The 24,713-nt window shown below is 45.0% G+C and overlaps 1 protein-coding gene across 2 annotated transcripts in view; it reads left to right on the top strand.

Annotated features, from left to right (window-relative positions):
* The first annotated feature begins 12,132 nt into the window (after window positions 1–12,132).
* The window catches only part of SEC62 (SEC62 homolog, preprotein translocation factor), an 83,114-nt gene continuing 70,533 nt past the window's right edge, over window positions 12,133–24,713 (top strand). The window contains exon 1 of one of the 2 annotated variants that reach the window (XM_029615352.1): window positions 12,133–12,316. In XM_029615352.1, coding sequence (XP_029471212.1) covers window positions 12,281–12,316 — 36 coding nt within the window. In that variant the 5' untranslated portion in view covers window positions 12,133–12,280. The remainder of the gene's footprint in view (window positions 12,317–24,713) is intronic. The other variant, XM_029615353.1, reaches the window with a different exon arrangement.

The following is a 24,713-nucleotide window of genomic DNA, read 5'->3' as shown; positions in this document are numbered from 1 at the left end:
TGGCTACCGCCGCATCTACAAGCCGACCTCTCCGGCGTCCCCGGAACGGCTATGGTGCTGCCTCCCATCATGCTCCTCCCAGGTACTTACTAGGGTGCGCGCGCATCATCCACGTCTTTATGCAACCCTTGGCGCGAACCTCGGGGGCGTTCCCCCTTACTGACGTCACGCCATCCGGGTATATAACATCTTCTATTTTGCTAGCTTGTTGAGTAAGCAAGGACTTGATTCCAGATATGCTCCGTTCCTGTCTACGCTACTCTGCCGCTTCCTTGCTGCCACTGGAAGCTCTCTCTCTGCCCTTCAGGATAACTGCTAACCTGAGTACCCGCTCCTCGGGGGCCCTCTACTTTAATTCAGGTGCCTTACAGGGAACAGTTACTCGCTCCTCGGAGGCCTGCTCTCCCTGCCTCGGTGCCTGTACTTTCTTCTACAACCTGGTGGAATCGCTTATCTACAGCAAATACCTAGTGAGTACTCTAACTCTCAGTCTATCTCATCCACAGTACTTCCTTGCTGGGAAACCTGCTTCGGAACCTCCAAATACCAACGGGGTGAGAAGGGCTCCCTCTGCCGAGGTCCCTGATACTGCAACTACCAGACTGCCTCACTACTGCCACCTCTGGTGACACGCTTCAAGCTGTGTCACCAGAGGTGACACCAGAGAGTACTGTGGCTCCTCATGGGGCTCCTCCCCGTCGGCGTGGTCACCTGCCACAGTACCCAAGGATCCACCCAAACACTGCTCATTCATAACAATATCGTTTCACTACGGAGCCTATGCCACAAACATTCCAAGATATACATTTCAACTTTTTACCCAAAATGTCAAATTGTAGGGAATAAATAACATGAAGAGAGTGTACAAAATTAACACAAAGTGAAGGAGACCTTTCAGCCTGGATCTCCTCCCAAATACTCCGTGAGACAGTAATGAACCCAAAATATTTGACCTTAGCTGATCACCTGTCAGTGACAAACATAATAGTAAATAAGCAACCCTGAACAGAACCTAAAGAATAGACACCTTCGTGTCCCACCCCCATCCCCTCCTATCTATCCTAGCAAAACCCAGAAGGGACACAAATTATGGGATAAGAATGTGAAAAGAACCAGAAACTTAGTGCAAACCACACACCATACTATAAGCCCATCTGGGATATGGATCATCGTGTATATAGCCATGGGAGGCCCCCCATAGTAAATGAGTAGTTGAATACTCCAGCAAAGAGTGAGAAAAAAAAGGAAAAAAAGACAAATCACCAACTTCCATCAAGAATTTTTATTTATTTTATTTATTTGTATTTTTCTATACCGGCATTCACGGAGTTCGTATCATGTCGGTTTACATAAAACAAGGGGTGAGAAATACATTATAACGTAAATAACTAATAACATAAGAGTATACATTAAAAAGTAAAACAAGTGCATGGAAGAAAAAGTTACAATAAAACGGGGGTCATTCTAACTGGGATTAGAGTTAGAGGAAAGATAAAAAAAAAGATAAGAATTGTCCAAAGACTGCAAAAACTGTATTGCTGCCCCAGCTGTTTCAAAATATAAGGCTTTATCCTGTTGGGTCACCTTAAGCTTAGCTGGGAACAACAACCAGATCTGTAATTTTTTCTGAATCAGTTGTGATCACACAGAGGAAAAGGTTTTACATCTCTCCCCCACTACCTGAGAATAGTCCTGGAATATTAAGACCTTATGGCTTTCATGAAGAAGAGGCTGCATCTTGCAGTAGGCTCATAAAATATCCACTTTATGCACAAAGTTCAATATTCGAAGGATGACAACCAGTGGTTGGTTCTGATTCTGGGTCAGAGAGCCCAACCTGTGGGCACATTCCATAGGCAACGGCCCACTAGCCCCAGGGAGGCCCAGCGAGGAGACAAGCCATTTTTCCAAGTCACCAAGTTGGTATCAGGAACACTCTCAGGAATAACCACCAAAAGAAGATTATTCCTCTGGGAACGATTCTCCAGGTCATCGATTTTTTTCAAGCAGAAGAGTATGGCTTTTGTGGAAGCGATGCAGTTCAGCTTCAAGATGCAGCACTTTGTCTTCTAAATCAGAGACCCATTGCTCAGCCTCCTGGATATGCTGGCCATAGGTGGTAAGCTTGTTATCCAGCCCTTCTATTTGCTGGGAAAGGGCAGTGAAATGGCCATCCAGCGCTGCGATTACTGCAGTCACCACCGCGGAGGGGGAGCCCAACGGTTCCGATGCGAGAGTCACCAAGTCATCCTCCTCTCCCCTGGGTGCCATCTTGGGTGGCTTCTCCTGCTCTTTTCTGGCCATCCGTGTTGACATAATGCGGGCAGGAGCAGCGAAATCGCAGGAAGACAGTGCTCAGGAAAATAAGTGCAGCAGCAGTTGGCAGTGGCAAAAAAAAAAGAAAAAAAATAATTCAGAGTCTTGAGGCTGGCGTAAAGGTATGCCATGCTCAAGGGTGCATTGAAAAAAAAAGAAAAATATCGCTTTCTGTGATTACTCCTAATAGTATTGTCATGATACTAAGTAGGAGGAACAAAATAAAGCAGTATTTAGTTTAAAAAAAAAATGTTTTTGAAAAAAAAAAAATTCTGGATGCCCAATACATACACAAGTTACACGGTCCAGGCCATGTATTGTATGCGTGTATATGCCAGTAGCGGGAGAAAACAGATGTTCATACATTGAGTGTCCGTTTTCCCAACCCGCTTGACAGTCCGCTTGATAGCCACCTCTCTTGTGCACCCGATGCCGACGAGGTGCTAGGAACGCACATCTGTCCCTCGTGCCTCCTTTTTAGCATGACCCCTCATTTAAATATTGGGTCATGCGCCCAGGAGAGGTGGCCGAGTAAGCTTTAGGAAAATGGGCGCTCAACCTTGAACGCCCATTTTCTGCGCACAGTTATTGCATCAGCCCCATAGTGGGGTTCAAAAGAGGATTGGACCAATTCCTGAAGGAAAAGTCCATAACCAGTTATTAGCCAGGTAGACGTGGGAAAGCCTGAGCTTATCCTTGGAAATGAAATAGAAGAAATAGATCTGACGGGTACTTGTGACCCAGAATAGCCACTGTCAGAGACAGACTGCGGGGCTTGATGGGCCCAGCATTACTATTCTTATGATCCCCTATCTCAACCTTCATCCCCTCCAGAAGACCTCCTCTCTCTTCCCCTCTAACGGACTCCCTCTCTCAACTTCTGGAGCCCATCCCATCTCTTTCACCCCTCCAGCCAGTTTTGTATGTCAGCTAATCCTCTCACCTGCAAGCCTTTCTTAACCCCAACTGATCCTGTCATCCTCTTTCACCCTAACCCTCATTCCCCCACTCTCATCTCCCATCCCGTCTCTTACCTCCTCCCCTCCACATCTTCTCTCATTCCTCCCCCCCCCCAACTGATCTCTCCCCCAGCAGTTCTTCCATCCCCCAGTTGACCTTCTGTCATTTCTCCTCCCCACCCTATCGTTATCCAATTTATCCAGCTTTCAAACTCCTCACTTCTCTTATCCCTCTCTTCAAATAGCCCCTCCTCCAAGCATCCCTGAGCAGGGTCAGCAGCATTTTCCTTTGGGTCCTGAGGTGGATGACAGCTGGTGGGAAGACAGGCTGATGGCAAGCAACATTTTTCTCTTGGGTTAAGTTCAAGGGGGAGGGAGGGGAGAGGAGTAATGGCAAGCTCCACCAGCCCATGTATTCTCAGCCCTCTCTTCATGGCTGGCCCAAGCCTGATAGTGTTCTGCAAGCAGCAGCAGCAGCAGCAGCGTTACTAAAGAAAGTCAGCACTGGCCTTGTGGGCTAGTGCAAGCTCACAGCTCCTGCAGTGGCCTTGATCCCTCCTTGTGTGAGACTTCCAGTTACCACAGAAACTCATGCAAGGACAGTGCTACTGCTGAGCCTGTGTGCTAGCTCACAGGCCCCACACTGATTTCTAGTACTAATGCTGCTGTTGCTGGTGCCTGAAAAGTGCTGCCATTGTGACCTCAGCTGAAGGTTTTATGAGTTTGGGAAGACCTGAACTAACCTCCCCACCCTATAAGCCCCCTTTTCCTGATTCTTCACATCTTCAATCCTGGACATTTTAAAATGTCAGATGTTGAGTTCACTTTATGCCTATCTAGTGCACCTTTTCAGCTTTATGTGCATACACCGTTTTTATGCACATTACATTAATGGGGCAGATTTAATAAGGTGCATTAAAGTCAGGGCTGGTGGAACCATTAGGCCCAAGCAGCCCTTCAGGGTGCCAGAAGTGGGTTGGGATGCTGTTGCCCGACATGAAGGCAGTTTTCTTGAAATGGAATGAGGCTGGAGAGGCAGGTGAATCAAGCTCTGTAGGTGCATTTGAAGGGGTCTGAACGCTTCAACCTGACAAAGGACTTCATGTACCAGAATTCCCTGCTTCATGACGGGTTTACTTACAGTCTGCAATACAGCTGTAATTAGGACATTGAGAAACTCTCTGTCAGCACATTGCACATTTTCATTTTTTGGCTTCGCTGTTCTTATTCTCTGATAAGCTTTCACTGCTGTAACCTAGATTAGAACAATGGATGTATTATGTGAAGGGCTGTATTACTGCAGACTCGCAAATTCCTTTCCAGAACTGCAAGTCCCAGCAGCCTCTCCTGCAGAACATGGGAGAAGTTTCACGAAAGTGCCAGGGTGTCTAGGGAGGGGGTCAGTAGCCCCTTCAGCCGGAATATGCTTGCTCAGCAATGCTTAGAACGCATGTGTAAAAGATAAGAACTGTAAAGTGCATAAGAGTCTGCTCCTGGAGGGGAGGGGCATGCAGTTGTACTAAGCCTTTGTCTTAGCTGCATCTTGCTGGCAATAAAAGTCTATCTTTACGGATCAGTTGTCTGGACCTCCTTACTGACTAAAAAGAGACGGTTACATTTGGCGAGCCAGCCAGGAGGTACCGGGGATGCTATTTTAGCCCCCCAGTTGGTCCAGGGGATTTTGTGGCGGAGTGATCCCCCAGACTTGCCTGGTGAGTGGCCACCGCTGAGTTCAGTGATCAGGTATCCGAGGGGGTCATTCCACGGAGATCCTCTGAGACCTTTGGGCTGGTGATCTGGGAAGAAGGCTTTCATGACGTTCGGAAGAACCCTGCAGGCGAGTATTATGGGAATGATGGGAAAAGTGAAGAATAGCTAAAAGAGTAGCAAATAACCGGTCCATCCGTGAGGGGACCGAGGGGGCTTTGATCACACCCCAAGCGGTGGTTTGGTAGGAATTGCATTCCGAAAGCCACGCGCATAAAAAGAGGAAAAAGAAGTAACGCATACGATAGTGGGAATAGGTTTCTTGTTGTGTGAAAGTGACCCTTTTGTGTCTGACGGATATGGACCCCTTACCTATCCGTCTTCCCTTCCCTCCTTTGTCTGTGATTCTATCCTAATGGGAGGGGGCGGTTCTACTCCATTAAAAGTCATGACGGAACACTATAGGGAAGTGTTCGATAGACATAAATGTACTAAACCCGGAATGATTCAACGATGCACCCATAGGTGGCCCGGTTTGTGTGTAAATTGGCCTCCGGAAGGAACTTTCAATTTCCAAACGGCCACAAGGGTCCTGAAAATAGTTAGTGAAGAAGGGAATCCGGGTTGCCCTGAGGATTAACCGTACATAACTGCTTGGATTGCAGTTATTGAGAATCCTCCGTCGTGGGCAAAGAAGTTAGTGGAGGGAGCCGCCCTCGTAATGGTGGCTCAGGTGCACAAAATGGGGAACTGGAAGTCCCCATTATTAATTAAGGATTGTAATGTATGTAACTGCTATCTGTGAATTGCAAGCACATGTACCAGGGATTCTTTGTTTTTAATTGTTTTAAAACCCTAATAAGAAGAGATTTTGGGTTACAGATGCTGCACAAGACTACTATACAACAAATTAATTTACAGTGTTAAGTTAAAATACTGATTTGATTACTGGAGAATGCATTTACTGGTGTTGAAGTTTAGAACTTGATGGCAGTTAAGGGTTAACGGCAGAGATAATTACAGGAGAGAGGAGGGGATCGAGCCAGAGAGAGAAGAAAAAAAAAAAAAAAAGGGGACATTGGGCTAGCCTGGGTGAATGAAGACAAAGAGAAAGAAAAATTGTTTCGTTTGTTTTAACAGAACATTATTGAAAGTTAGTTGATGGTGTGCGTATGTGAATAAAGATAGAATTGTGGTATGTTAATTAAAAGAAAGGAAGATTGTAGCTCCAAGTTTCTGCTGATTAAATTTATTCTCCAAGGTCCTTGCTAAAACTGTCTGTAATCTGACAAAGGATTGCTACTTGCAAAGAAATACCAGAACCAAGGGTCCCTTACAAATCATTTAGTGCCTTATGATGCAGGCTATTTTAAGACATTTTATAGCAGCAAATTAATTGTTACAGTACAAAGTGGAATGGTGGTGCGTCCCACTGCGTGTCAGTACGTAGTGCGTAGGCATTCAATATGGCTGTGCGTTTCAATGCTGGCATTGCTAATCAGAAGTTTTAGTTTTCTCATATCTTCTATCCCAGTGTCCTCCCTATGCTTATCTTTCTATTCTCTAATACCATGTTAATTATTGTTCTTACTTGTCTCCTATATATTATCTGTTATTTAAAAGTTACATTGGAACGCATGATAAAGTATGAACTCTCTTTTGCTGACGCAGTTTATTTTGAAGCTGTCTCTGGGAAATTTAGAGAAATGATTAAGAATGGGTTCTTTGTTAAAGTTTTTCTTGTTGCTTCTTTGGCTAGCAGTAGTTAAATATGCAGAGTTACTCCCTGTTTTAAGGAACTGGCAAGATAAGACAGCCAAGCATGTGCAGCGCTGACTGTGAGAATTACAGGATGCCATTTGTAAAAAAAAAAAAAAAACCAAAAAAAAAAAAACCGGAGAAAACAAAGACTTAATATTAAAAATTTTGATTCAGTGGCAGGCGCAAGATAAGGATTATTGGAAGTTGTGGGCAAGAGAAGGGGCCACTATGCAAGATTAGGAACAAGAGCAAATATGAGTCGGCCCAAATGATAAAGTAGTGGCCCACACACACACACACACACACACACATATATATATATATATATATTGCAATTATGTTCTTTGACCACTGGTGGGGGCTGGGCTCTGGCTATTACCATATGTTCTTAGTGTTTGCAATGTAATTGATACAAGGCTTCCAAGGGTTTGATCATCACTCCTACACACCTAAAGCGCCCCCCCCTGGATCCTTGCCTGCAGATCCAGGTTGACTTTATTGAATTAACCCAATGCCAAACTTACAAGTGTGAAGGAAGCAATGTTTTGCAGCTTCTGGCCCTGCCACTTGGGCTGAAGATGGTTCTTATGGATATAGAACTCCAATCTATATGTTAAATCGTATTATCCGACTACAAGCAGTGTTGGAACTTCTCACTAATGACTCATCGTATTTTGAGATGTATGGGAACAGGGATCAGGAAGAGAAGAAAAGGGCCCGTCCCTGCAACCAGGAACTTAATAATAGAGACCCGACATCCGAAAGAAGCTGCAGAAGGCCGAAGGCTTTGAGGGCATGAGCCTCAGCCAGTTAAAAGCTATAGCAGACCAAGTATGTGGAAATAGAGAAGTGGAAGAGAAAAGAGAGAAGCAAGTAGAGACATGAAGGAGAAAGTGACTGTTAGCCGCCGCTCTCGAGGACACGCGGACGGGAAGGAGCCAAGACAATGGCAGACCGCGAAGAGGAGGGGGAACAAGACCCCCCTTTGGGAAAGAATCAGTGTGCGTACTGCAAAAATGAAGGCCATTGGAAGAGAGACTGTGAAGAATGGCAAAAGAAATACGGGAGCCCTGCAGTGAATACTAACGACAAAAATGGACCTGCACCGACACAAAGGGGCCGAGGAGGAAGGAGATCGGACAACCCCCACTGGCAGATGGTGGAGGAGGCGACAAGGAGCATACAGCCTGAAGAGACCGGGAGGGAAGAATCCCCACTGACCCTCTGGTGGAGATCCACGAGGTAACACAACAAAAATCAGGGGCCTGTTGGACTCAGAGGCCAACGATCTGTCATGACTGCACCAATCGGCCCCCCCGACGAAAGAGACTGTTTCTATAGTGGGTGCCTCAGGTCAGGTACTCACTGCCCCTCTGCAGAAAGAATGAACTATACAAGTAGGCGGGACCATGGTATCCCTTATCGGATGGAACCTGCTGTGTAAGCCTCAGACCACATTGAGATTTCAACCAACAGGGGAAGTTAAAGCCTCCTTCGGGGACCATCCAGTGATACTCATCTGTCCCCTCCAAGAAGAATGGAGACTACATCTTCCCATAGTCGAACGAACCATCGAACATCGATATGAAAACAACACCCCCCTCAACAAAAACGAAGACAACTGATGGATAGTTTACCCCAAGTATGGTTCGAACAGAACCCGGGAGGAATAGCTATCGACGCTACCACCCCATATGGATAGAGATGAAACAGAATGCACAGGTGATTAATCAACCTCAATACCCCATTCCATATATGGCCAGACAAGGAATCCAGATACACCTGCAAAGACTGTATGATTTGGGCATTCTTCGGCGAATCCGATCTGCTTGGAACACCCCTTTGTTGCCAGTAAAGAAGCCTGGATCTAATGACTATCGACCAGTACAAGACTTAAGAAAAGTGAATAGTCAAGTAGCAGATCTAGTAGCCCTCGTCCCAAATCCGTATTCAATCTTGGCTCAAGTCTCTCCTGCATCAAAGTGGTACAGTGTCATTGATCTCAAAGATGCCTTCTTCTCCGTCCCGGTGGCGGAGGAATGTCAAAAGATTTTTGCTTTCACATGGGAAGATGCAGATACTGGAGTAAAGCAGCAGTACACATGGACTCGGTTGCCTAAAGGGTTTAGGCACTCACCTACGCTGTTCGGTGAGCAACTGGCAAAAGATTTAAAGATGTATCAAGTAAAGTATGGGCCAGTCATACAATACGTGGATGACCTTCTGTTGTTTCGAGAGACGTACCTCGAATGTGCGGTATCCACTCTTCAGCTGCTAAAGATGTTGTACTCAAAAGGGTATCGTGCAAGTAAAAAGAAAGCGCAAATCTGTGAATTGGAAGTAGAGTATTTAGGCTTCCAAATACGTGGAGGAACCCGATGTCTGGGGATTTCTCGCACCAGTTCTATAAGAGATCAACCTGTACCCACTTGCAAGAAAGAGCTCCGGGCGTTCCTTGGAGCTGCAGGATACTGTAGGCTGTGGATTGCTAACTATGCTGTTATGGCCCAACCCCTATACGACAAGCTGCGGGGTAAAGAAGCAGAATCTCAACCCTTCCAATGGGAAGGAAACGAGCTGGCAAGCTTACGTCAACTAAAAGAAGCCTTAATTGAACCACCTGCCTTAGGATTGCCAGATGTGATGAAACCATTTCATCTATTCGTCGATGAAAAGAAAGGAATGGCCATTGGGGTATTGACTCAAACTCTAGAATCATAGGAACGACCTGTTGCATATCTGTCAAAAGGAATGGACAATGTTGCAAAAGGATGGCCAGGTTGTCTTCGAAGCATTGCGGCTGCATGCTTACTAATTCCAGAAGCAGTCAAATTAACTTTTGGTCAAACTCTGAATGTAACAACTCCCCACACCATTCAAGGACTGCTAGAGACCCATGGACCAAAATGGATGACTAATTCACATCTCGTCAAGTATTAAGCCTTACTGTGTGAAACACCTGAAATTCAAATACAAGACAGCAAAAACTTGAACCCGGCCACTCTTATGCCGGCACCTGAACCAGTTGCCCATGATTGTGAAGAAGTCATGACTACAATACATTCCAGTAGACCAGACCTGAGGGATCAACCCTGGCAAGGAGCTTGGACTTTATTAACTGATGGGAGCAGCCAAATCATTCATGAGATACGTTCTGCTGGATATGCTGTTGTATCCGAAGATGAAATCGTTGAGGCTCAACCTCTTCCCCCAGGAACGTCTGCACAAAAAGCTGAACTAATTGCCCTTACTCGAGCTCTGCAGTTGGCAGAAGGACAAACTGTAAATATCTATACAGACTCTAAATATGCCTTCCTTACAATTCAAGTGCATGGAGCATTATAGAGGGAAAACAATTGAACAATGCATCAGAAGTACGTGAATTACTAGACGCAGTTTGGCTTCCTCGCAAGGTGGCTGTAATGCATTGCAAAGCACACACCAGGAAATCAAACCCTATTGTCAAGAAAATCAGAGAGCAGATGAAGCAGCAAAAAGGGGCAACTCGGGAACCCTTCCAAGCAGTATTAATTGCATCGAATCATCAGGCTTCAGGCAGTCCTGGAGCTCATCACCAACGACTGCTTTCGCTCTTAAACTCTGGGCAAAACAAAATACCAAAATTATGACTGCAGTGTACCAGAATAGATTGGTTTTAGATTACCCTCTGGCCCAGGAAGGAGGGTTTGTGGAACATTTAACCTCTCCAATTGTTGTTTACAGGTAGATGACCAAAACAAGGTTATCCAAGACATCACTGATCGCATGGTCAAGATGGCACACGTCCCTGTCCAGCAGTGGAATAGTGCTTGGGACTGGACCAATGGATTCCGTGGTTGGTTTTCCATGATCGGTGGATTTAAGAGCTTGTTTGTTATCCCAGCCAGTTTAATTCTGTTTTGTTTTTTAGGACCCTGAATTATTCCTTTCTTGCTCAAACCGCCTTCGTCGGGTGATGAAGGACATTGCTGAACGCAAAACAGCCACGCAGCTTCTGTCACTGTACATGTATTCCTCTGAGCCTATAGAACCTGTTTAACCATCCTCATGTTTTATCCTGGGCCATCTTCCCATACATGACAAGTTCGGGCTACAAAGGGGGGTGGAGCCATTAGGGCCCATCCGTCTCAAACCCGTGAAGAAACCATCGGACTGTTTGGGAAATTAGGGCCCCCTGAGAACTCAAATTGCTAATTTTTCTTGTTTCTGTTTCTTTCAGCTCCACAGTTGCGTTGTGATGGTGTGATACTTTTCATAAATAATGATAAGTATCAAAGGGGGGAATGAAGGGGTCTGAACGCTTCAACCTGACAAAGGACTTCATGTACCAGAATTCCCTGCTTCATGACGGGTTTACTTACAGTCTGCAATACAGCTGTAATTAGGACATTGAGAAACTCTCTGTCAGCACATTGCACATTTTCATTTTTTGGCTTCGCTGTTCTTATTCTCTGATAAGCTTTCACTGCTGTAACCTAGATTAGAACAATGGATGTATTATGTGAAGGGCTGTATTACTGCAGACTCGCAAATTCCTTTCCAGAACTGCAAGTCCCAGCAGCCTCTCCTGCAGAACATGGGAGAAGTTTCACGAAAGTGCCAGGGTGTCTAGGGAGGGGGTCAGTAGCCCCTTCAGCCGGAATATGCTTGCTCAGCAATGCTTAGAACGCATGTGTAAAAGATAAGAACTGTAAAGTGCATAAGAGTCTGCTCCTGGAGGGGAGGGGCATGCAGTTGTACTAAGCCTTTGTCTTAGCTGCATCTTGCTGGCAATAAAAGTCTATCTTTACGGATCAGTTGTCTGGACCTCCTTACTGACTAAAAAGAGACGGTTACACATTGTGTGTGATTTTGGGGGGGGGGGGGGGTGAGATCATTGCCTAGGGTGGCTGGATACCCTTCCACTAGCCCTGATTTGAGTGAGTGCACATTTTTACTCAAGCCTGCATACATTTTTGAGTTAAGAATGCATTAACTCCCGATGCATTTACATTAGCTTACTGTATTGGGAGTTAACTCATTTTTAAGTATGTAAATATGATTGTATTCTATGACCTGATGGTTATACTTATGCACATTTTATATGTTTGTACATTTCTAACACTTTTGGAAAGGCGGTATAACAAATATTTAAACTAAAAAAGTGTGCAAAAATTGTGTACATTGTTTACATCATATCCTAAATTGGCAGTGGTTAGGTAAGTATGCTAAGTGATAACAAGCCTTTGATAACTCTACCCCACGATTCTCCCCGTTGCTAGTTAGCAACACCTCAAACTAATAGCTATGGCCAACATTTGGGATTCCAAAGATGCAATAACTTAAGTTCAATCTCTCTCTTGCAGGAGCCCGCCTCGATGAAACGACATTAAACCGCCGCCCAAACAGCTCCACTTCGTGCAACGCGAGGCGCAGAACGCAGAGCGGCGGCGCCGCCGTTCGCTCGCTCGCGCCCCGTCGCATAACGGCTCGCGCCCGGCTCTCGCGAGTGTTGCGGGAGGTCGCCTCCACGTCACACCCAGCCGGACGGCGACAACATGGCGGAGCGGAGGAGACAGAAGAAGCGACTGCAGGTGAGTAAACAAACACCGGCAGTGCGCCGTCCGCCAGCTGCAAACGTGGAAGGCGGCTGCTCTCCTTCGGGAGGCCCCCTGCAGCCGTCCGAGAGCCGCCGCCGCGGAGAGGGGAGCGGGGAGGGAGCGCCCAGCAGGCAGACAGGGGGAAACAGTTGGTGGAGGTGGGCGGGAGGCCCGGGAGAGCCATCCGCGTGGGAGGAGGAGGGGGGGGGGCAGGGAACGCGCAGCGGCGGCCGTTAGGTGCGGGCAGCGCTGATCGCTGCTGGGAACAAGCCAGGCCCCCGCGACTCGGCTCGATAACGGAAAGGCGCGCGCGCGCGGGGGGGGGGGGGGATGCTTCCTACATCAGCCCCCGTCTCTGTGGCGCCTCGCACAGCCCAAGCCCTCCCTTCGTGTTTTAAACGCGTCTGTGATAGTTCTGTAAGAAAGGAGGCCAGGCTTCAAAGGGATTGTACACACAGCCGAGTATTAGTTTTTGTACCGATGCTGTCAAATATACTGCATGTATTTATGTACTTTCAATTGAGAATTAAACTTAATAGTGAGGCACTTACCTAAAAACAGATATTTCAAGCCTTCAAATTTGGTGACTTAAAAAGGTGAAATTTATTTATTTATTTATTTTAAGTTTTTCTATACCGGCATTCGCGATAAATATCGCATCATGTCGGTTTACAATTAACAAGTATAGAAGGAACAAAACAGGTAATAAATAACATTGATCCTCGTAATAGTAAACATTAAACAAATGAAAGCTAAGAGTTGCAGTTACAATAAAACAAGGGATACATTTAACTTGGAACAGAGAAAAGAAGTTGGGGATTTTCATAGAGAGTATATATATGAGACTTCCTGTTTGATATATGGCAATACAATACTAATAAATTACTTTACCTTTCTGAAGAACATAGCTTGGTATGTTTAAAGTGAGGCGATTGAAGTAATAGCTGTCACATAACAGGAGAGCTATTTAGGAAAAGTTAAAACACATCCTTTCTTAATACATGCATCTTTAGCTTTATTTTCAACCTGCCAACATTTCCATTTGCTTTATTAATCAGTGACTTGCAGGATGTATGGTCATGTTGTGAAATTCAGAAAAAGCATCCAGAAATGAAAATGTTAGGTTTCCGAAGTGAGGTTGTGCTAGAATTTTTGTGTTATTAGCACTGAAATGTATTGGCATAGAAAATATGAATTAGGACATGTAAAGATAGGTGCTGATAGTTTCTATCTGTAAAGCGATTCATAAATGCAATTAAAATAAATCTTTAGACAATAGATATTATATTGTCTTATGCTGTTTTATCTTTATTAAAAATGCTGTGGCCCTAGATGTACATAATTAAACATACATATTGTAGAAAAAATAATATCCTTTCACAGACACACAGGTTCTGGGAGAAATTACAGTTATGAAAAATCATCCTGTAGGCATCTACTGCAGCATCATTATAAAGGTTTGGACACATCCAAATTTGCAGTCTCATTGTCTGCCTGGTCTATTTTTGTAACTAACAAATAGAAAAGTAATGTCCTGTTTTTCAAGATTGTTCATTGTGTTTTTATATAGCTTCATCTTCGTTCAAGTGTACACATAGGTAAAAGTAAAGTATACAAAAGAGTACACTATATAATTGATAGGGTTACACAAATGAAACAGCAGCACTAGACAGGAGTTCTCTGACTCAAAGCTTACCATAAAACAGCTGTGTAATATAAAAGACCTGAAATAATTTATAATTCATCTAATTTAATTTATAAATATTTTTCGTGGAATTAGTTATTTGACACCATTCATATTTGGATCTGAAGTATTTCATGTTTAGGGGACTTTACAACATATGTAGTAGTAGGGATATTTTTATAAGCTGCTGTTGTGCATCTGGGTTGTTTTGAAATGGCTGAGCCATAAATGCTTAATGAGGCACCTCCTGTTGTCAGAGTACCAGCCCCTTCCTGATGTTTTTTTTTCCCAGTGTTTTATATTTATTTATTTATTTATCGAGTTTTATATACTGTCATTCGGTTTCACCATCATAACGGTTTACAAGCAAGTATAGTCTGAAGAAGATTTAACTGCTTGTCTTTCTAGAGATCTGTAATTAACAAACTAGACTTTACCTTTCCTCATTTGTAAGATTTTTTTTTAAACTGCTGCTCTTGTTCACTGTGTTGTTCCTGTGGACCAATACACTTTGACCTGAATGCATGCACCTGTGTTTATATCAGATCCCTGAAACAGACTATTTGGTTTAGAATGTGAGAGAAGGACATGTGTTGGCAAAGCTAACATAGAAGAAACAGGAAAGATTGAGATATAATACTGCCGAAACAATGAGTAGTGGCTGTTCAGAATACAGTTTATTCCTGCACTGCTGTCCAAACACTAACTAGACCTTCTGGATTAAAGTTGTGGGAGTAAGAAGACCTTTGTGGCTTGCCTCACATTTAGGTTAAGGAAGAGGAGGAGACTATGGAAAGTGGGGTGCAGAAATTGTACCTGAATGATTATTTTTTGTTTCTCATGCTGTCCTCCTGCCTGTGCTGTATTTTGTTTAGTTCATGATTTTCTCACAGTTCCCAGGAGCTGCATGACTTCTTTGGTGCTTAGTATTGTCATTAATACTGCATGATTTCTTTGGTGCTTAGTATTGTCATTAATATTTTTGCAAAAAGAAACCTCTTCTACAAGTTCTTTCAGCATATTTCTACATTATATCCTATATTGTTTCAGTGTGAAGAGAAGTGTTCAATTTTTATGCTTTAAAATGTATTACATTTTAATAAGAAAAGGATGTGTGTCTGGGGCGGATGGCCATTGTAGCTGGTGATTTGATTATTGGGTCATTCCATATCATGTCCTCCAAATCGAACAAAGTTTTGCACGAATGTTCTCTAAGGACTCAAACAAAACTGTACTAGGGGTGATCCAGGAAACTACAGACCAAGTCTGATGTCTGTGCTAGTTTTTACCATTTTGCCTAGCATAAAGAACAAAATTACTGAACAGCATAGTTTAATGAGATAAAGCAAACATGGATTTAGCCTCACCAGTCTGCTCCATTTTTTGTAGAGCATAAATGTGGCTTTATGGATTTAGGTGAGCAGGTTGATATAGTGTATCTGAATTTTCAGAAAGCATTTGACAAAGTTCTTCATGAGAGATTTCTTAGGAAATTAAAAAGTCTTAGGATAGGAGGCAGTGTCCTATGTGGCTTGGGAACTGGTTAAAATATAGAAAACAGAGAGTAGGGCTAAATGATAAACTTTCTCAATGGAGAAAGTGGAGTGCTTCAGGAATCTTTTCAGGGACCACTGCTTTTTAACATTTATAAATTACATGGAAATGGGAGCAACAAGTGAGGTGATCAAATTTGTGAATGACACAAAATTATTCAAAGTTGTTAAATCAGTGGATTGTGAAAAATTGCAAGAAGATCTTGCAAAACTAGGAGACTGGACATGTAAATGGAAAATGTAATTTAATGTGGACAATTGCATCCCCAAATTATATCCACACAATGCAAAGTTTCACATTAGGAGAGTCTCCATTCAGGAAAAGAATCTAGGCTTTATTATTGATATGTTGAAATCTGCTCAGTGTACAGCAACAGCCAAGAAAGCAAATAGAATGCTAGGGATTATTAGGAAAGGAATGGAGAATAAAACAGAGAATATCATAATGCCTCTGTATCGCTCTCTGGTTCGACCTCATCTTGAGTGTTGTGTGTGGTTCTCGTCATCACATCTCAAAAGATATAGTAGAAGGTACAGAGAAGGGATAATAAAGGGAATGGGACAATTCCCCTATGAAGAAAGGCTTACTCCTGGGGGAATTCTGCGCAAAAAAATTAAAAATTCTGCACACAAAAACTTAATTCTGCAAACTTTATATTGGTCAAAATAACACAGTTTACATGACAGTATTTAAATAATTAGATTTTAAATTAATACAGAAAAAAGTTAATACTTGGAGATACAGAATTTAAATATTTTGAGCAGAATTTCCCTAGACATTCACTGTAAGGGTGTCCCTTCCACTCGCTCTCCCTACTCCCCTGATCACTTTGCCTTCTCAGTGGAGCACAGGACTTGGTGAGAGAGGTAACGGTGGTGGGGCCGCTTGGCAATAGTGATCATAATATGATCAAATTTGATTTAATGACTGGAAAAGGAACAGTGTGCAAATCCAAGGCTCTCGTGCTAAACTTTCAAAAGGGAAACTTTGATAAAATGAGAAAAATTGTTAGAAAAAAACTGAAAGGAGCAGCTACAAAAGTAAAAAATGTCCAAGAGGCGTGGTCATTGTTAAAAAATACCATTCTAGAAGCACAGTCCAGATGTATTCCACACATTAAGAAAGGTGGAAAGAAGGCAAAACGATTACCGGCATGGTTAAAAGGGGAGGTGAAAGAAGCTATTTTAGCCAAAAGATCTTCATTCAAAAATTGGAAGAAGGATCCAACAGTAGAAAATAGGATAAAGCATAAACATTGGCAAGTTAAATGTAAGACATTGATAAGACAGGCTAAGAGAGAATTTGAAAAGAAGTTGGCTGTAGAGGCAAAAACTCACAGTAAAAACTTTTTTAAATATATCCGAAGCAGAAAGCCTGTGAGGGAGTCAGTTGGACCGTTAGATGATCGAGGGGTTAAAGGGGCACTTAGAGAAGATAAGGCCATCGCGGAAAGATTAAATGATTTCTTTGCTTTGGTGTTTACTGAAGAGGATGTTGGGGAGGTACCCGTAATGGAGAAGGTTTTCATGGGTAATGATTCAGATGGACTGAATCAAATCACAGTGAACCTAGAAGATGTGGTAGGCCTGATTGACAAACTGAAGAGTAGTAAATCACCTGGACCGGATGGTATACACCCCAGAGTTCTGAAAGAACTAAAAAATGAAATTTCAGACCTATTAGTAAAAATTTGTAACTTATCATTAAAATCATCCATTGTACCTGAAGACTGGAGGATAGCAAATGTAACCCCAATATTTAAAAAGGGCTCCAGGGGCGATCCGGGAAACTACAGACCGGTTAGCCTGACTTCAGTGCCAGGAAAAATAGTGGAAAGTGTTCTAAACATCAAAATCACAGAACATATAGAAAGACATGGTTTAATGGAACAAAGTCAGCATGGCTTTACCCAGGGCAAGTCTTGCCTCACAAATCTGCTTCACTTTTTGAAGGAGTTAATAAACATGTGGATAAAGGTGAACCGGTAGATATAGTATACTTGGATTTTCAGAAGGCGTTTGACAAAGTTCCTCATGAGAGGCGTGGTGTGCCCCTCCCCCTCGCGATCCGCGCCGCATGGAAGCTTAGCAAGCATAGGATTGCCTGTTTGGATTTTTATTTTGCCTTGCTTTATTTCTTGGTGTTTGTTATGACAGACAAGCAGCTCAGAGAGACATGCAGGGCCTGTGATAGCAGATCGGTTGGCCTGAATGACCTCCTCCTCTGCACGGAGTGTGCTGGAGGGGGGTCTGAAAAGCAAGCAAAGCCGAGAAGGTGATGCTAGGATCACAGGAGGGAGTGGCTATGGCCGCAGAAGCGGAGCTGGATAGGGGGGCTTCGGTCTGGGGGGTCCCCGCCGCTCCTGTCTCCCATGGTTTAACCTGGGGAAAAAGGTCCGGATGTCTCTGGCCCTAGCATCCCCAAGCGCCCTTCGGGGGCCCCGGGGGGGGGGGCTTTCGCCCAAATTCGTACTTTTACTGCATAAGGCCTTCCTGCCTAGGCAGGTAGGTGCGGTGTTACAGAACGCCCGATGGGTTCAGCAAAGCGGGGGAAGGTCCCCCCGCGAACTCTGCTTCCCAAGGGACGGCTAGCACGATTGGAATCGGACTTGGAAGATTCGGAAGAGTCTAAGTAGGAGGATGAGGTCTCCTCGGAGGCCGATCAGAATGGGGACCCGATTCGGGGTCCCCCTCTGGACCCAGGGGACTCTAAAACTGAACAGGGGACCTTGGAGGGTCCGGAGGATGAAGGCAATGATCCGCAGGTGATCCAGCTTTTCAAGAGGAGCTTCGCCTGCTTATACATCAGATGTTGGAGGAGCTGGGAATTAAGCTCACCCTGGAGGATTCAGATGCTGAAGGGGTTAATCCAGTTCTGGATGGCCTATGGAGACAACACCCCCCCCCCCCCCCCCCAAGTGCTTTCCTAATTCCTAAGAAAATCCAGAAATTGAACAACCGAGAGTGGGATTCCCCCAACTCAGGTCTGCGAGTTGGCAGAGTGATGTACAAGCTTTATCCACTTCTGCAGGACCATCTGGACTTTCTCAAGGTCCCGAAGGTGGATGCAGCAGTTTCAGCAGTCACTAAGAAGACCACTATTCCGGTGGCTGGAGCTTCCGCTCTGAATGATGTTCAGGATCGGAAATTGGGAGTGCATCTCAAGCGAGCTTTTGAGGTCCTGGGGCTCTGCCTGCGGGCGGCGGTTTGTGCAAGTCTGATGCAGCAGGCCTAATTATGATGGATCCAGAAACTGCAGGAACAGTCTGCCTCCGGGACTCTTTCCCCAGTCCAGGCGACCCGCCTGGGGCAGGGGTTGCCTATGGCATGGATGCCTTGCATAACCTGGTGAGAACCACAGCCCGTGCTATGGTGTTGGTAGTGGCGTACAGGTGACACTTGTGGCTACGCAACTGGTCAGTGGATCTGTCATCAAAATCGCAGTTCTGTAATCTGCCCTTTCAGGGGAAACTGCTGTTTGGTGAGGACCTCGATCGTCTGTTGAAGTCGCTTGGAGAGACAAAGGGCAATAAGCTGCCAGAGGATCAAAAGTCTGGCCGGAAACCTTTCTCTTCTCGGCCTCGCTTTCGGGAGTCCAGACGTTTTCGACAGGCGAGGCCCTTGGTGGCCTCAGCCCCAAGACAGTCCTCATATAGGCAACAGTCCTTTCGAGGGGCTGGAAGGTCATCTAGAGGCGGATCCACCCAGGGTGTGGGTGGCAATAAGTCCTCACAATGAGATCCGGCAGGTCCACTCCTCATCTCTGTTAATTGGGGGCAGGCTAACCCAGTTCTATGGGGAGTGGACCAAAATCACTTCCGACTGGTGGGTGTTGAGCGTGGTGAGAAACTGCTACACCTTACAATTTTCTCGCCCACTGTGGTCAGTCTTTCTGGAGTCGCATTGTCTTTCCTGAAGCAAGTGGGCAGCGGTCCAGGAAACGCTTCAGCGGTTGTTAAGTCTGGAGGTGGTTGTACCGGTGCCACTGTCCGAACAGGGACAAGGCAGATATTCCATCTATTTCGTGGTGTCCGAGAAGGAAGGCATGTTCCGACCTCTCCTAGACCTGAAGAAAGTCAACCAGAATTTGAAGGTACCACGTTTTCGGATGGAGACGTTTTGCACCGTAATTGCGGCGGTACGGGGAGGAGAGTTTTTGGCGTCTCTGGATCTCACAGAGGCTTATTTGCATATCTCCATCCATCAGGAGCACCAGAAGTTTCTCAGATTCATGGTTCTGGGACAGCACTATCAGTTTCAAGCGCTGCCTTTCGGGCTGCCCACTGCCCTGCAGACCTTTACAAAGGCGATGGTGGTAGTGGCAGCGGCACTGCGACAGGAGGGATTGCTGGTGCACCCGAATTTGGACGATTGGCTGATACGGACGAAGTCACTAGAGGAATGTGTGCGGTCCATGGACCGAGTTTGGTCGCTCCTGGAATCTCTAAGCTGGGTTATCAAGGTGCAGAAGAACCATCTGGTCCCCTCCCATTCCCTCGAATATTTGGGAGCCCGTTTCGACACCCAGCGGAGCAGAGTGTTTCTTACAGTCGACAGGGTGAACAAAATTCAGGGGCAGATAGCACAGGTGCCGAAGATCTGGGATTACTTACTGGTCCTGTGCTCGATGGCGTCCACTTTGGAACTGGTGCCCTGGGCGTTTGCCCATTTGAGACCTCTGTAGAGAGCCTTGTTGTCCCGTTGGAATCCTCTTTCGCAACAAATTTCCTGCCCCTAGCTCTGATGGGGTCGGCCAGGGCCAGTCTGGCTTGGTGGATGATGCGGAATAATCTGGAGAAGGTGATGCCTCTCGAGGTCCTGGAGTGGGTGGTGGTCACCATGGATGCAAGTCTTCGGGGCTGGGGGATAGTTTGTCTGGGCAGAGCTGCTCAGGGCTTTTGGTCGATGTTGGAACAGACATGGTCCTTCATTAGCCTGGAAACGAGAGCGGCGCACCGAGATCTGGAGCAGTTTCTACCCTTGGTCCGAGATCAAATGGTGTGAGTTTTCTTGGACAATTCGACCACGGTGGCTTACATCAACCTCCAGGGGGGAACCAAGAGTCCCACGGTAGCGCAGGAGGCTCAGTTGCTGTTCAAGTGGACAGCGCTTCATCTCGAAGGAATCGCCGCCTCCATGTCGCAGGAGTCGACAATGTCCAGGCAGATTACCTCAGCTGGCAGCAGTTGGCTCTGGGGGAGTGAGAATTCTCTCAGAGGGCCTGGGAGCTTCTCTGCAAACGGTGGGGAACCCCGCAGTTCAATCTCATGGTAACGAGTCTCAATACCAAGACGCAAAGGTTCTTCAGCCGCCGGAGGGAGTCCGGGGCGGAGGGCTCAATGCCCTCATATGACCGTGGCTGACTGGAGTCCTCCTATACGTCTTTCCTCTGAGGCTGCTGATAGCAAAGGTACTCGGGCGTGTAGAGGGCCACACGGGGGTCAGTGATTCTAGTGGCCCTGGAATGGCCTCACTGTCTGTGGTTCGCGGATCTGGTGTGGCTGGCAGTGGATGGACCACTACGCCTGACCCATTTACCGGATCTACTGCATCAGGGTCCTATATTTCCGATTGGGAGGATCGTTTTTCTCTCGCGGCCTGGCTTTTGAGAGGAGGCCTGATTCTAGTGTGTTTGAAAATGTTATTGTGTAAATAATGACATGTTTCATGTGCCTAATTTTCTTTAGTTAGAAGATGGTATGCCGTTATGGATGTTAATTGAATATACATAATTACTGCTAGTTAATAGTCTGATTTGTTAGGCATATAGTTGCAGTTTTTCAGAGAATTGAATGAAGTTTGAAAAGGAATCATTACTGTGTGATACTCATGTGAGCTCAGGAAATTAGTTTCTTCATTTCCTATTCTGGATAATATTGATTGCAGAAAGACTTTCTAATTCCAGATATTATCTTTTATTTACTACAATGTTGATAGTTTTTATTTTCATCCTCACCCTAATTTTCAAATGGAAAAATCTCAGCTTGTAAGTTGATTTACTGGATATACAGTATTTGTAATTGGTATACTTATTACATTTTAAAAGTATAAAATACCTTAGTTTTACATTTATATGCAAATGTTTAGGCATCCCTGGTCAAATTGTATATTTCAGTGACCCTAAGGGCCGGATTTTAAAAGGGTTACACGCATAAGGTATGCGCGTAACCCTTTTAAAAACCCCCCTGTGCGCGCCGAGCCTATTTTGCATAGGCTCGGCGGCGCACACAAGCCCCGGGACGCAGGGGTGTCGGTAGTGACGTGGCGTTTTCGGGGCGTGTCTGGGGGGGGGGCGTGTTTCCGGCTCGGGAGCGTTTCGGGGGCGTGGCCGAGTGCCCCGACACAGCGGCCTGTGTCAGGGGCCTGGCGCGCATAAGTTGCTACTGCCTGGAGGCAGTAGTAACTTTTAATATAAAGGTAGGGAAGGGGTTTAGATAGGGCCGGGGGGGGGGGGGGGGTTAGGTAGGGGAAGGAAGGGGAAGATGCGGGGGGGGGGGGGGGGGGGGTGTGAGTGAATGGAAAGTTCCCTCCGAGGCCGCTCCAATTTCGGAGCAGCCCGCGTAGGACTCGGCGCGCGCAAGGTGCACAAATGTGCATCCCCTTGCGCGCGCCGACCCCAGATTTTATAAGATACGCGCGGCTACGCGTGTATCTTATAAAATCCCGCGTACTTTTGTTCGCGCCTGGTGCACGAACAAAAGTGCACGCGTAGAGTTGTAAAATCTACCCCTAAGTGAACAGAAGCTGATGTAACTTCTGCATGGTACAGTTAAACAAAAGATCTTTGTGCAATTTTTAAGTATTTGCTGGTTTTAACAAATTGAGATTAGGTCAGACGTTTCCACACTTTCCAGTTGATTCATTATTGCTTTAAAAAAAAAAAATTGAAGCCCAGAAAGTTGATTAACTCGTTAGGCTTTCAATTAGGTTAAGATAATTCCATGGTTGAACATATATTCTGACCCTTTTAACCTATCAGAAAGATGTTCACTTTTGTAGCACATAGAGGTTGTATCAGCTTCTGTTTACTTAAAGGTTCATTGCAATATACAATTTGACCAGGAGTGCCTAAACTTTTGCATACAACTGTAAATTAAAAAAAGAACAATATTATGTGCTGAATTGTACATAAGCTCATTTTTATGTTGAAAACAGTAACATTTAAATATTATACAAAAATAAGCATTGTATAATTTAATTTTCCCCAAAATGTTCATTTTTCCAAAAATAGGAAGAAAAAAAAGTTTTTTCTTGATTGCTTCAGAATTTCCTGAAATTTTACATCTGTTACAGATGTTTTAAATCTCATGGCTGAGAATTCAATCTCAGGGCTGAGAATTCAAAATGAATTAGTTTGTGTCTTTTTGCAATCCATATAGCAGTGGTTCTCACCCTTTTTTCTATTGGGACACACCTGGTAGATAATGCTTGCAAGTGTGACACACTGACACTTAACCATCACGGGACTAAATGTAAACACATACTCTGCATCCACAGGAATCTGACCCCCTCCCTGTCCCCAAACAATGGTTGCAGAGCTGGGATATTTTAAATACAACTCGCTATATAAAAAAGATTTTCTGATTCTGGTGCTATCTCAGTAACAGAAACACAAACTCCCTTACTACCAGGCGCATTGTAAATACAAAACCTGAAACATAAAACCACTCGGCACATGTAGAGCAAACTTTCCATGCCATTGCAACACTAATTTCAAGAATTCAAACAGCAATAGCCCTTCCTATGAAAAGGCAGCAGTGCAGCACCAATGCATGCCCTATTGAGAATGAGAAAACTCAACAAAGAAGATAGATACAAATCCCTACCTACTAGTAAAATACCTCACCTCAGTCACACATACAGATCTGATCTTCACCAAGTACAGAATAAAAGACTGCAAATTACAAATGTGGAGACAAAAAAAAACTGGAATGGACATTTCAAAAAGCCACTCTGCATGCAGTGAAAAACTTAAGAGCTAGAAACAGAAATACATATTCTCCTACACTAAGCAAAGTACAAAGATAGAAGAAATGCACATTCCCAAAAATGACACATTATGACTCTTGCACCCCGTCACTCCCCTTCCATGCCTCCATCATCCTTGACTTTTCCACGCACACTCATATTCTTGCCCAGCTTTCCTGACCCCCCCCCCCATATCCTCTTCCCTGTTCTCTTCTCTCCTCTGCTTGATGTTCTTCCCCAACCCCCTGTTTCCCACCCTTTCCTACTCAGCAGCCCCACACCCTCTCTGTTCCACCTTCATCTTCCCAGCATCCCCAGCCTCCATTCCCTGTACGTACCAGGATTAGTCCAGACCGCTTGGTTATGCCTCCCTTCCAGCAGATGGAGCCAGAGAAAAGCTGAAAAGCACCCCCAGATAACCCGGTGTGCTACCTGCGATCCTTCAGTATTTCTCTGACTCCAGCAGATGAAGGATGGCATAACCTGCATACCTGATCCTTTGCAAAATTCTTTATTTGATTGATTGATAAGTGACAGGGGTATCCTAACCTTAGTACCTATGACTAGATCAACTTGTAGTAAATAGTAAAAAAAAGGGAAGACAGATCACTTTGCAATAGCAGGCAAGGCTGGGCTCCTGCCCTTGGCCTTAATACCGGTGGCACACCGGGTTATCTGGGGGTGCTTTTCAGCTTTTTCTCTGACTCCATCTGCTGGAAGGGAGGCATAACCCAGCGGTCTGGACTGATCCTTGGTACTACAGGAATGAAAATTAGCAGGTAAGAACCAATTTTCCTTTCCCTCACCCTCCATAGGTTGAAGAGATCAGCAGCAGCATCACTCTCAGACTCAGTAGGGGAAGATAAAGTTTGGATCCCCTCAGATCTGGATAAAGGAAGAAACAGCCTCCCACTGGCCAGAAAGAATTAAAGGAAGTGAGAGTCGCCTCCCATCAGGCCTAATGTAAGAGAAGTCAACCAACTCCCACCCGGGCAGATAAGCAGTCAGCCATCTGCTGGCCCTGTCACACACCTCCCAGGACCTCGTGACACACCCGTATGTCCTGACACACCTGTTGAACCACTGCCATATAGAATAAAATGCATCAATACATTTACCTCAATTATCTCTTCAAAACTGAGAAGGAACCGTTGAAACGTCCTGACATTCCTTTAGCTATCAAATC

This window comes from Rhinatrema bivittatum, chromosome 9, assembly GCF_901001135.1.
Source record: "Rhinatrema bivittatum chromosome 9, aRhiBiv1.1, whole genome shotgun sequence".
Lineage (NCBI taxonomy): Eukaryota > Metazoa > Chordata > Amphibia > Gymnophiona > Rhinatrematidae > Rhinatrema > Rhinatrema bivittatum.
Note: the sequence above shows the minus strand (reverse complement) of the source record. Positions and strands in the feature narration are given on the sequence as shown.